This window comes from Channa argus, chromosome 6 (genome assembly GCF_033026475.1).
Source record: "Channa argus isolate prfri chromosome 6, Channa argus male v1.0, whole genome shotgun sequence".
NCBI classification, from domain to species: domain Eukaryota; kingdom Metazoa; phylum Chordata; class Actinopteri; order Anabantiformes; family Channidae; genus Channa; species Channa argus.
Genome location: NC_090202.1, coordinates 10,335,266 through 10,348,883, shown reverse-complemented (window position 1 = coordinate 10,348,883; position 13,618 = coordinate 10,335,266). Strand labels below are relative to the sequence as shown.

Sequence of the window (13,618 nt, the reverse complement as noted above, 5' to 3'; positions counted from 1 at the left end):
CAAAATTCTGATGAAGGATAAAAATTAATCATAGCAAATAACAAAAAAAAGTGTTCCAGTGTCATATATAAGAAGTGCATTTATTATATTTACAACTTATTTACAAGTACAATATATGCAAATCAAATCACAAATGAACACACCACACTGTGTTTACAAAATTTACATTTGCTTTTACATTATAGCTTTGAAGTCAAATACTTAGTGACCACCATCCTGGATGTTGTGGCAGTAGTATAAGTTTTTTAAAGGCACATGAAATATGATTACATTTTGATACTTTGTACAGAGGCACCAGTACAATGACTTATAGTATTTAGTGCATTAATTACTTGGCATGTGCACACAGTGATGTCAAGTAATTCTCAGTTTCTTCTTAACTTGCTAATGGAAAGTGATTTGGTTGTAGTAAGCAAGCACACTGTCTGTGGCAATGTGCATTTACTAAATCAGTACAGTAAACTACATAACTGGTCAGTTTTACAAAATAGTGAGTTAAACCTGAGACTTCACAACAAATTCTGTTGGCTTTACAGCAGCAAACATTTCATCATGTCTTCCACCTATATTTCGACCTGAAACCTCAGAAAATATTGGCACATCATACATACAAAGAACATTATTTCTGAGGTCTGCCAACCTGGTGAAGTCCAATACAGTCACAGTTAAACCAGTCTGTACAATTAATGCTATTTCCTAATGTCAGTGATCATATGGTCAATGTGCATTCTGACAGTAACTGACCATCTTCTTTTAAAAACTTGGTGAATCAACTATTTGTCAGATTTGTAAAGATGTTAGTAGATGTTTTCTCCTATGGCGAGCCCACACTGGGCGTTAACAGGCAGCTATGTAAATACACGTTTCCCCTGAGATACAAACCATGAAATGGCACAAACAACATCTGAAAAAGTGTTTGTAATAAATTTGTGTGTGTACACAGTGTTTATGTTTGCTCTGTTTAACAGTTCATTTTTGTTGTGATGCATCTTCAACTTCAATTCTCACCCCTTGTCTCCAACCACCAGGTTTCCACACTGAGATTCTTTTTGTTTGACATTGCAGCCTGGACTGAGGGGGCTGTTCTTCATGATGAGGGGTTTGGCAGGTTTTGTTTAAACCTCAAGGGTTTTTCTGGAGAGATAGAATCAAAAATAATTAGTATAGTATAATCAAATTCTTTTCACTTTAGGATTTATTCATTTAATTATTTATTTTTTATTTTCCCCATTGCTGAGTGCCTTTTTAGTTGAAGTAAAAATCCTGTGATGTGATTGGCTCCTAGAACTGATTATATAAAGTTAAGTCTAAGGTCCAGCCATTTCTGCTCCTAGAATTTCACAGTCGAACTGCATTCAGTTCAGCCACCGTAGATATGTATGAACTTCAGACAGATTGCATCATGCAGTAAAAAAAAGTTACTAATTAACTTAGTAGCTTCTAAGAAAGAAACTGTACGTCTTACCTCAATAATTGTATATATCCAGTTGAGCATCTCTCCCACGTTGCTGTAGACGCCGGGTTTTCCCTGACGGGCACAACCTACACCCCAGCTCACCACTCCTACTAGATTCCATATAGAAGAGGTGAAGTAGACCAAAGGACCCCCACTGTCCCCCTAGGATTTAAAACAATACAATAGTTTAAAAAAAAATAGCATTTCAGTATTCAGAAGACAAAGTAGATATTGGATATGACCTACAGTTATAACTGAAATGGGTAAATATTATATCAATGTGCTTGTTAGGTTAAATATAATATTTATGGATCAGGAAGACTGGACTTGGATCATTCATAAATATAATATAAATATTATATATTTATAATATTTATAATATTTTTTCTAAACTGTCAATCTAAACTCATCCTCTAACTGGAGTCAGTGGTTGTCTAGTACCTGGCAGGCATCCACTTTCCCCTCCACGAAACCAGCACAGATCATCCTTTGGGTTATGATGTTTCCATACATTGAGGGGCTGGAACATGTTTTCCTATCTATCAGAGAGATATCGGCCATCTGAAGTGAAGTGGAAACCTTACCTGTATGCAGAACAACGAGAAAACATATAAACAACTTCTTGTTCATAAGATGAAAAATGATGGTGATGAAAGGTGGTGGGCAGGTTCCTTACCGTTTTCCTTGAGGTATCCCCAGCCAGTCACAACCAAAGCAGTTTTGTCAGGGATATCTAGTGATGTAGGAGGTAGACAAACGGGCTTGCGGTTCACTGCAGGAAAGAGACAGCGTAATAATTATGAAAATGTTGGCCTTTACGGTTCTTACTTGGTTTTGACATCATGAGCTACAGTATTTTGCTTTCTGTTTGACAAATACGTCACTAGAGGGCAATAGAGTAAAGCTTTCTGAATTTTCTAAAGTTTTATAAGCAAAAAAAACAATTGCAGTCCAACACAGCATTCCTGTGGTGACTCCTCCGATCAAGAAGACTGTATTTTTGTGATTATAAAAGTCTAACCTCCCACTGTGAGCGGGCTGCTGAGTCTAATCAGTGCTATGTCATAGTCGTTCTCTTCGGCATTGTAGTCTCCATTAATTATGACCTTGTCCACATAGGAACCTCCCAGCATGATCAGGTAGGTCTCGCCTGACACCACTCTCAAGTTTCTCAGCTCCTTTCTAGTTCTGCAGGGCCAAAGAGAGGAGAACGAAGAGGTCATGAAGAGAGCATGAACTCACAGACTGAGTCAGAGCAAGAGGAAGATGTGGAAACTATACTGACCCAGAAAAGCAGTGGGCAGCAGTAACTACCCAACGCGGTGATACCAGTGAGCCTCCACATGTGTGCTGACCACTTTCCTGTAGGCTGACCTGCCATGGCCAGTCTTCAATGTAAGCGTCTTTACCACCAACAATACGATCCTGGGAATGGACCTGCCCGCAGTCTGACAAACAAAAGTTCTATTGTTATTTTCAAATGTAATTTTATTCCCTTTGGTCTAATTCAGACTACCTTTTATTTCATGTCTTTGTTGATTAATCTCTTAAATGCACTGAACACAGTGAAGGTTGGGTTAAACTCCTCCATGGTTTGTTGTAAAGAATGCATTTGTTTCTCACAGTGACGTGTGTCTGGGCGTGTGTGGGCATGTTAGTGCTGCAAAACTGGCCACATAACCAGAGTGTCTGCCTAGCACCCCCCCTCCCCCCCCCCCCCGTTGTCATTTGTTGTCATTTTGTTAGCATGAAGCTCACCTGAACAGGACAAAGATACCACAGAACCAGATCTGCATACACTGCTGTAAAAAAAAAAAACATCAGACTATCAGCGTTAGTCAAACAGACAAAATACATTGTCAAATGTTGACCTAACTTCACCCGACTTCAGCCTCCATGTTGAAGTTTGTTTCTCTTCTGCTTGTTTAAATAAAATACCTGTATGTTCCGTGTACAGAGAGGGAACAAAAACTGGATTTTTTAGCCCTTGAGGGAAGAGAAACTATAGGAAGAGACTGTACAAGAAACAGAAAAGGGGAAAGCCAACACAGAGAAAGAGTCTAAAGGTTCATCTGCCGAACACTGATGTGAAAATGTAAAAGACAGAAACTAATGTACTGAGTAAAGTACTGAGCAAAAGGGGAAGTGTTTAATATCCTTTGTATTCCAAGTCAACCAGAACTGTTAGTTCAAAGGTGAATGAGCTCCATCCATAGCTGTGTCTAACATAAAAGTATTCTGAAATGCAACGATGCACCGATTTCCTGACAGTGCTTTTTTAAGGTCTCTTCACATTGATGACAAAGAATGCAGTCGTGTACTGTGAGCTTTCGATGACAGATATGCTGCCTTGCTTACAGGTCAATGGTAGCCTGGTGTGTGGGAGTGGTTGCAGTCCCAGGCCTGACGGCTGTGAATGGGCCGGTTTTGAGGAACGATGTTAGAGTGCTGACAGACACATTAGTGCTACGAGGTTTACTGTTGGGACACACAGAGAGCAACATTTGAGTCGATTTCAGATCAAATAACCGAGCCAGTAAATTTACAACACAGTTTGTGATAAGCATGTGTGTCCATCCACACTGGACATAAACTCACTATGTGTATCCCAGTTGATTACATGCTGTCTGTGTGTGCTTCTCTGTCCAGTCGTCAGAACACACACTCCTCCAGCCTGAACTGGGACTGTACACCTGCAGGACGTACTGATCCGACAAGAGACGCACTGCAGGGGACGACCAGCACAGAGAAGAAAAGAGGAGTCAGTTTTCAAGCTTTGGTTTTGTGTCTGCGATGACAAGGCAAGAAAAGAGCGACCTGTATGCTTTTACCTGGAAATGTAGTGTTAACCCTGAAGCTTGACACACAAGTACTTTCATCCTCTCCTCCAGCACAGTCTTCCTTCCCGTCACAGGCTTGTTCTATTGGGATGAACTTCACCGAGCGCGAGCAGAAGAAGTATTTGCTTTCAATCAGCTGCTTAACTGGAGGGAAAAATAGAGAAGAGCGGGCTGGGGTTAGACTACCTGTTTGCTTGGATGGTTACTGTACAATCAGGGTTCCCACTGTTTCCAAGAACTTGTTTTCCCAGAAGTCATCAGAAGAGTTTCAGCAACGTGATACTGGCACTGTATGTGAGAGGGAGATCACACCCTAGACCAACAACCCGCTCAAGTCTCATTTAAAACACGCATTAATGCTGTGTAAAGATTGAACCAGTTTAGGTTTTGAGACTCTGTTTACACTGAAGTCTGTGTTAGTGTTTGTTCATGGTATTATTAATCTGTTGTTGTGGAAACGTGATAGATATCCTAGTTAAAGCCTTAACTCTGTGTAAAACATACTTTTAAATATCTAAAATCTTTATTTTTTTATGGGAACAAAAGAACAGGGGCCTCTGACAAACCACAACATTAACACTTATTAAAACTGCATGAAGTGCATTACAATAATTGTTTTGAATCCAAAGCTTTAGATTTGTTAAAGCTTCAATTTAGTTGTGAAAACTCATCCATCCATTATCTAAACCGCTTATCCTGTTAAGGGTTGCTGGAGGTGCTGGAGTGGAGCCCGGCTGTCATTGAGCAATAGGCGAGACTCACCCTGCATGGGTCTAAAGTTTATAAAGTGTAGACCATACGTGGAAAGTCTAACTGCCAATATCCAAAGGTATTTTAACACTGAACCCTACTGCAACTGATAAAAAGAAAATGGCCTAACATCTCATGAAACCAAAAGATGCAGGCTTTTGTTTTCAGTGACCCTCCCTAACTTTTGTTTGCTTCGTATCTCACTACAACATGGATTTGGGTACAAGGAGCTGCAAAATGACTAAATGAAAATACTTAAAAAGTAACAGAAAGGGTTTTACCCTCACATTGACACCTAGGGGTTATTTTAGAGTCACCAGTTCACTTGACTGCATCTCTTTTGACTATGGCAGGAAATTGGGCAACTGCAAACTGCCAGATTAAAAGCCATGAAACTGAAATAATTTTCTATTATTTTCAATTCTAAAAAGTGCTTATTCATCTTATAAAGGCTCTTTATGCAAAAGACAGACAGTGACATGGTCTGTTTCAGATCCTCTGAGTTTAAGGCCCTACTCCCCCTGAGTCCATTATGCTGTGATTGGTCAGCTTTTGCAATTCTTCCTGTTGTTTTGCTGAGTGGGTGTAGGAGCCCAACGGAGGTCCTTTTATGGACTTCCACCCCAGTGGTTTATCAGTTATATGTTATGCTGTGGGGCCGTACAAAAAAACCAAAGCCAGTAGGTCAGCACGGGCTTTTCACTTACGTAAATCCACTTCAAGCTTTGGGCCTTTCACTATGTGTAATGCTGACACCCAACTTCGTGGAATAATGTATGTATGTGTTACACTGCATCATGAAAAGCAGCATCTGAATACTGATGAGATGCAGACTAATAAAACGTTTTATACACTACGCGGGGAATTTTGTTCATTTCTATTTGCAGAACAGGGTGATAAACATGTAGCGTATAAATACACAGAGGTTCTTGAGTGTCAGGCTACATTTATACCTTGAAGGTAAGTGTTACCTTTGTGCGGGTATGATAGTTACTCAACATGAAATGACAACGATGAAGAAATTACATTTCCAGGATGACACAATGTTTTTTTCCACAAATGGACAATTCCAGGTATTGCTCGATGTGTGGGAACGCTGACAGTTAATGACACATTGTCTAAGATCCAAGAGGTGAAGGAAATATGAAGGTGGAGCTTGTCTACAAGGCTGTGGTAAACTGTAGGGAACAACTGTCAGGAATTGTGACTCACGGAAATATATCGTGGTGGCCAGTATCCCCAGAAACAACACAACTGTCAGGATAATCAGCAAAACTTTTTTCGCCTTAGGGGCCTTTTGTTTTTGAGTGTTTGGGGCTGTCATCCGGCCTCTGTGACGGCCTGGCTGTGGAACCACTGTGAAGAAGAGAGAGAAAACAGAACCATTAAGAAGGGAATAATAGAAAAGGGAGATGAGAGAAAAAGTAGAGTCAAGAGGAAAAAATGGTGTGTAGTCAATATCCTGAAAGTTCTCAGTTCTGTCCCATATTATTTAACATGATAGTCTTCAAAAGCTTCCAATACTGTCACTTCCAACTACACATTAGCCAACAGCTTACCTGCCTGGCGGGGATTCAGGGGTATTGTGATTTCCTGTTGTAGCTCATTCGTCTAAGAAAAGAATAACAACGACATATGAGACAGAGTGAGCAGATGGTTTCGTGCATTGTGTGGCTTGAGACAAAATACAGTATGCAGTGTGTGGGTGTGTGTGTGTTTGTGTGCGGAAGTGTAGGTTTGTGATCATGTTGTTTGGTTCAAATGTACATGTAATCATCTGAGCCTATGTGATGTACATTTTGGTGTGTATATCAGGGGATCATTCTCATATGTGTGAGCACATGCACAATCTTGAACCATTTGCACATCAAGATATGGAGCCACGAAATGCACACATGAAACATAGTGGACTGTCTACAAATACAACTGTTGCTGTGGTGAGACAACACACTAATATTAGAGGGTGTTTGCCTTTTAACCACAAGAGCCAAGTTAAACCATACTGTTTGTATGATTGAGCATGATATCAGCTAGATCATGGCTGCAGAATTGTGCACAGACAAATGATCGTGGATGCAAAAAATAGCCGGTGGCTGGGAATCAGGGGTCTGAAGCAGCATCCTTCCAAACACAAACCTTACTTTTCTATAACCACTAGGCCCCACAATTTAAAGCTAGCGCATTAAAGTAGCAGTCAAATGTTTAGACATACACTGATACACTTTGAATGGGAACATGCAGTGGTACTGCATAAGACCTACAGCTAGGGCAGAAAGTTTCATGACAAAATAAGGAATTACCATAACCATTGCTAAACAAAACAGGTAACAGCAAACATTGTTATATTCTCTAATCTCACTTCTGCTTTGCGCCTATTGGGTTAATTCCCACATTTGCATTTCTCATTGCCCCAGGCTTATTTTGCCGCAAAGCGTATTAGTTAAAGAAAACTAATGGGCTCAAACAATGTTGTGGGGCATTTTTTTTTTTTTTTTGAGAAAGGCAACACACACTCTGTAGTGCTATGAATCAGCTATTTCAAGACAGCACAAACGATTCATATCTAGACTTTGTTCTTTACTCAGTATCATTTAATCTTTTTCAAAATTCTCCGTACGTTGACAAAGAAAAGGAAAATTTGACTTTTGCTTGTAACATGAAACTAATATTATGTTTGACGATGGTGATTCTGAGAAATCTTTATTCTCCATCCTTCTTCCTTTAATTGAGATTAGATTCTTTTTTGTGAAGTTCAGGGTTTTTGCTTTATATTTAAACCACTACATTGAGCCTTTGTTAAAAAAACGAGTGAAACACATTTCGTTAATACAAAGAATAAAATGTAAACATAAGCTGATTAATGCAACACACACACTCGCACTCGCACACACACACATAAAACAGTGATGCCAACTCCCATGGTTTGTCTCGAAGGCAATGAATGAGTGTGGCAGCACAAACAAAGCTAGAGGTCAATGTAACCTGTGAAACCAGAAAGATGGCTAAAGAAAGTTGTGTTGCAAGGAGTGTGGACAAACACATACCTGAAAATACAGGTTGTATTAAAACATACCATGGCATTAAAGCCACCACTGGTATCATGATTAACCAGTAGCCACTTTGATTTGGTTTCTTTTCATATCGGACTGAACCATGTGTGGGACTCCAATCAGTTAATCCAGTGTTAGTGGGAACAGTTTAAGTAAAAAAGCATAACTAGCAGAACCCTAAGTAATAAAGACGTGACACAGTAAAATATTTGTTTGAATGAGTTGTTCTGTTTTCTGATTCTGTTTCTGTAAACTGAACCTTTGGCATCAGTTCTTTCGAAAAACATGTTGGATGAGGTTTCATCTAAGACTCAGAGCTCATTTCAGCAACCTTATACTATGATTTTACAATATTTCAGGGTCAGATACTGTACTTAATGTGAGCTCCATAATTATTCGCTACACAATAAAAAATACTTCATAAGTTATTTTGAAAAATGACAAAATAATAATTTGAATAATTTTCAAAGCTAATACGCTTGTATTTTTAGGGTTAGCATATAACATTTTCAATGTAAGACTTTTCACACTATGCTATTGCTACTTTACGTAAATATTATCGAATCATGTAGTATGACCTGCAAGTAAAATGAACTCAAATAAACTAAATCAGCAGGAACAACCTAAATGGTTCGTACCTGAGCCAGAAACTGCCACTGATCACAGACCTTGGTTTTTCAACGTATTTATTCCTTATTTCTGTGCAGCACAATGCTGAGCATGTTCCCTTTTAGTAGCAGGTAGAACTTCCACTACACAAAACAGGGCCCCTGCTATGAGTCAGTTCACTGTACAAGAGCAAACTAAGCAAAGATGTTAAACCTTTAGTATTGAAATGTGCCTTTGTACCGCAGAATTATTCGAAATTTGTTTTCAGGATATGTAGTGATGATGCTATTCAAATAGCCTTGGTCGCACTAATGCAAAACAGCATGATGGACGTGACATCATTGGGATGAATACATTGGTTCTTCCTCCACTGGCACTCACCATGATGCAGTTGTCTGTCTTGTTAAAGCCCAGATGTCGCTCATCAGAGGCGAAGCTGAGAATAAGCAGTGCTGCCGGTTGGACTCCCCAAAAACTCACAGTCTCGTGTATGTCCTTTGTCCTATTCCTACCACTCTCCTCTCCTCTACTGGTTCAAATTACAAAATTCTATCGATTCAATCTTGTTCTCTCTTTGCTTCTCTTTCTTTGCCGTCTCTCTAAAACCCAAGGGTTGTAATAAACACTGGTGCCTATATGTATTTCGCTGATTCAGAGAAGCTATTTCTGTATGGCCAAACCCTGGTGACAAAACAAAAGTTTTCCAGGTAACATGATACTTCAACCCTCCTCTCTCTCTCTCTCTCTTTCTCTTCCTCTACCTGTATGTCCTCCTCAGTTTTGTCATTCCTTCCACACATCCTCCCTCTCCAGACATTTGAAAACCCTCTTGACATGAAGCCCACCTTCTCCCTGCCCTGTTTGGTGTCCCTTTCATCTCCTAGAGTGATTTGTTACCTCTCCAATTTTGCGAGGTATTTTTTTTTACCTGTCAAATTTCAAACATACAACCACACAGGCACACGTCTCTAAGGACACTGTACACAGACATGTTGCCTGTCAGTCTACTGTACATACACATATGCACAAACTGAAATACCGTATGAAGTTTGCGCTGGTTGCTGCGTAACACGCCCTGAGGCTGAGGTGTGTCTTTGTTTTTGTTTAGTTCTTTTTTTTTCTGTGCTGTTATGGTTGTCTAATGAGAATTCAGTTGGTATCAATCAGCAGTTCCTGTCTGACATCAGACTGTGACTCATGCCACTTCTCATAACAAAAGCAAAACAGGAATTTCAAGCAAGAGTCTACAACCATACAATCAGCTGTGAGAGTACAGAGGCTATAACAAATACTGATGCCAGCATGCTGATCTTTAGCAGGTACAATATTTACAGTACCATAGTCATTGTCGTAGTGTCGTGTGGAGGATTTTGTGCTAGTGAACAAACATGAAGTACAAAGGTTTTAAAGCTTTGATCTGGTAGTAGCACCTCATAAAAATCAGGGGATTGCCACAGTTTTTATACAAATAATTAGTGGCAAGATGCCCAGCCCCCATGTGATTCCACCCGAAACCATGAGCAAAGTTGATGGTTTTGGAGTTTCCCCTGTGCCCTAATATCCATGATTTACATACAAGATGTATGTTGCTGTTGTTCTTTATGGGTTCAGCACTTTTTGATTGGCACAATCTATATGACCTTTGTAGAAGATTGTATCATATTCACTTTAAATGACATAAAAATCCTTTCACGTCTGTGTGATTTGAGCCTTAACAGCTATATTATCATACAACAATAAATTGACTGAAAAGGGAAATTGGGTGTTTGTGCTAAGGGGAGCTATGACAATTTGTAACTAAAAGTGTTAATATTAGGAACACTCTTACATACTTAAAACCATTTGTGACAAGAAACCTCAGTGGGAATGTTCTGAACACACCTCTGTGCTATGCTTAATTAATTTTTTGAATGACACAAAATAAAACTGGGTGGATATGACATGTGCAACAACACTGCAGTTGTAGGCACACCTACAATAAGTCAGTGATGCCAATGACTCCAGTAAAAGTCCTGATTGGTTTGTGGCCAGAAGAGAAACATACCTCAAAACAGTTGAACAAACTCAACACTGTTGCCATTTGCTATTTGGTCAGTGCTTCTTAAAACTCAGCCTCTGTGAATGTCACAGGACACTAAGCAAAGAAAACTGAGGGGAACAAAGCATGATGAATAGGAATGCAAGCAAAAAGACTGATAAGGTTGGAGAAAAAGAGCTCTACTTCTAAACACAAGCTGATTGTATCGCTTGACCTGGACTATTAGATGCAATGAACCTTAAAGCTCATGCCCAGACTTTCCTCACTTAAAACACGTGGTTCATAGACTTCTGGATGTGTGAAATGTAAACAAAGAGAATTCAATTTAAGTTGCCAGTCCATTTAAAAAAAAAAAAGCCAAACGGAAAAAAAAAACAGACATCAAATGGTAAAAATGAGAAACTTGTTTTTATTGTAATAATTGCTCAGTTTGAATTTGATAGCAGCAACACACAGGCCTTTACCCTGTATCTATTTGTATTAAGGTTAGGCACTAAAAAAAGATGTTAGGGTTAGTAAGAACATCACAGCCTGCCCTAATTATCATTCAATATTCTGCTCATATAGAGCTTTCTATATGTTGAAACGTCCTTGCACTGAACCTCGACCTAGTTGCTCCCAGTGAGTGAAGGCCAGCTGCAAATTCCCAAACCCCCCCCATTGGTGTATGACTGTGTAAATGATTAATGAGTAACTAAGATGCACCTAAAACTGAAAAACAGCTTTCAGAACCCAAGCGATTGGTCTCCCAGGTAAACCAAACACGTTGTAGCCGTATTTAAAATGAGGTTTGTAGGTATGGAGAAGTTTTCAAGCAGACTAATTTGAGCCTGTTAATCCTGATCTCCACACATTATCTGTTTTGTCATGAAGTGTTGGAGTGCAAAAAGAAATTCTATATCATACACCATATTCCACTCTACTCTGTGCACAGTAAGCCGCTCATCTTCCATTTCCTTTAATATGGCAGAATGTACACTGTCACAACGTTTATCCAGTTTGACATGGTTAAACAAAGACTGACAGAATTATGCACATTCTGTAAATGAGAAGATGAGACCGGCAGAGCTCTAAAAAGTCTTTTGAAAGGCCTTTGAACGCCCTTGTTTGCCTTTGTGCTTTTATTGTTCTGCTTAGTCAGACTTCTTCTTTTTATTCATAATCAGCTCTCACAGCATGGCAGCCAAACACACAGCTCATATCATATTCAGCTCAAATTCATTATTCTGTTTATCAATGATTAAACAGCAGCTAATACTACTGACATTGTCCAGATGGTTTACATGTTATCAGACAAACTGAGAACTATGTACAATTTGAATTTTTGCATTGACAGTACACTGGCCAAGAGAACTAGATCCAAAAAACGTGTATTGTTAAACATTTTTATCATAATTGATGCTGTCAAGCACTGTGGAGGGATTGTACTTCATGATCTTTGATCCCACTTTTGGTAACTTCTTATAATTTGATTAAAAAACCAGTTTTGAGCAAAACAAAGTAATAGTTGTTCTAATAGAATACAAATGTAATAATTCACTCACAAAACAGCAAATTCAGTTGTTCACGAATGAACTGAAACATCTAAAACCCGATTAGAGAAAAATGTTCTAAGTTCAGAGGTATATGACATCATTTAATACAGAAATGAGACCACAGTCAATGGTTTGACGACTGACTAAGCTTTAGGTAACCAGGGTGGCTGAGCCTTGGGGTCGGGGAGCATAATTAATAAAATAAACAACATAATTTCAACATAATTTCACACCCAACCACATCATTCCTCAAACTGTTGTAACCTTCCTTACCTGTAAAGCAGCTCTCACTCTGTCATTCCTGCCAGAAGAGCTGGTGGAGAAACGTGGTCTTTGTTCGAAATTCACGGTATTTTTCGGAGGACTACTTTTACTATTTCAATAGGAGACAACTGTTCAGAGTCGTTTCATCCTATTTCTCTGTCCACCACTTCCCCAGCAAACAAACCATGCTATCACCTCGCTCTGTCCCTCATTCTTGTTCTCTCTCTCTCTCTGTCTTTATATTTCTCCCGCTTCTCTCTCTCTCTCTCCTTCACACAAACACACACAGGCATACACACATCACTTCAATTAATTTAAAAAACCATTACACCATCTCCCCACCAGTCAAACGAACCCTCCTTTGTTCTCACAGGTGTGCACTATGTGAAACGTGATCCAGCATTAAGCTTGAGAAATGGTAGGGGAAGTGCAGTTCGAAAAATAACTGGTCAATCATTAACGCTGTCGCATTTCATGTTTCCCGGACTCTCAAGAATGTATCCTGTTACTGTCTCATAAAAAAATCTCATAAAAATCCATATTTTTTGTGTGTACATTTGATAAAACTATACTTACATCACTAGAAAAGCACATATCTGTTTTGTGATACTGTATATTTTAAGCTTAAGAAACTCATAAAGTTAAAAATATTGATATTTCCCCAGCACAATAGAAAAGAAAAAGCAAACAGGAACCATAACATTCCGAAACTCCAATTTAGAAACAAGAAGAGTCCAAAATTGTGTGTATTTACTTTATACATTTACTTGATACTTTATACATACATATTCCAAAATTGTGTTGTTTTTTTTTTACTTCAGATTGTGTCATCAGGGTCAACTGTGTGTACACCATTCCTGTGATCTCAATCCTCTGTCAGTTTCCTGTTGTGTTATTACTTTAGCTCCCGCCCACTAAACCTGAGGGGCATTAAATGAACGCATTGGCAGCATAAGGAAGTATTTGCTGAGAAATGTGAAATATACCACTTATTAAATAACTCCTGTAGGCTGCATGTATACACAGTAAGCTATTTGTGAAGGCTAGATGATATTCTAATTATCATTGCCTTGTTC

The 13,618-nt window shown here is 39.0% G+C and overlaps 1 protein-coding gene across 3 annotated transcripts; it reads right to left on the bottom strand.

Moving 5' to 3' along the window:
- Nucleotides 1–61: 61 nt before the first annotated feature.
- Nucleotides 62–12,949, bottom strand: tmprss4a (transmembrane serine protease 4a). 3 transcript variants are annotated; one of them, XM_067507045.1, is made up of 13 exons: nucleotides 12,552–12,949; nucleotides 6,606–6,657; nucleotides 6,259–6,402; nucleotides 4,288–4,440; nucleotides 4,055–4,181; nucleotides 3,815–3,934; nucleotides 3,215–3,258; nucleotides 2,742–2,904; nucleotides 2,478–2,644; nucleotides 2,133–2,228; nucleotides 1,898–2,040; nucleotides 1,466–1,618; nucleotides 62–1,134 (listed from the first exon to the last, which is right to left on the bottom strand). In XM_067507045.1, the coding sequence occupies exons 3-13, from the start codon at nucleotides 6,368–6,370 to the stop codon at nucleotides 1,123–1,125; spliced, it is 1,290 nt and encodes a 429-aa protein (XP_067363146.1). In that variant the 5' UTR covers nucleotides 6,371–6,402; nucleotides 6,606–6,657; nucleotides 12,552–12,949; the 3' UTR covers nucleotides 62–1,122. The 3 variants fall into 3 exon arrangements, with proteins under 3 accessions (XP_067363146.1, XP_067363145.1, XP_067363148.1); XM_067507044.1 differs by lacking the exon at nucleotides 12,552–12,949 and adding an exon at nucleotides 9,087–9,516; XM_067507047.1 differs by lacking the exon at nucleotides 12,552–12,949 and adding an exon at nucleotides 8,735–8,895.
- Between the last annotated feature and the right edge of the window lie 669 nt (nucleotides 12,950–13,618).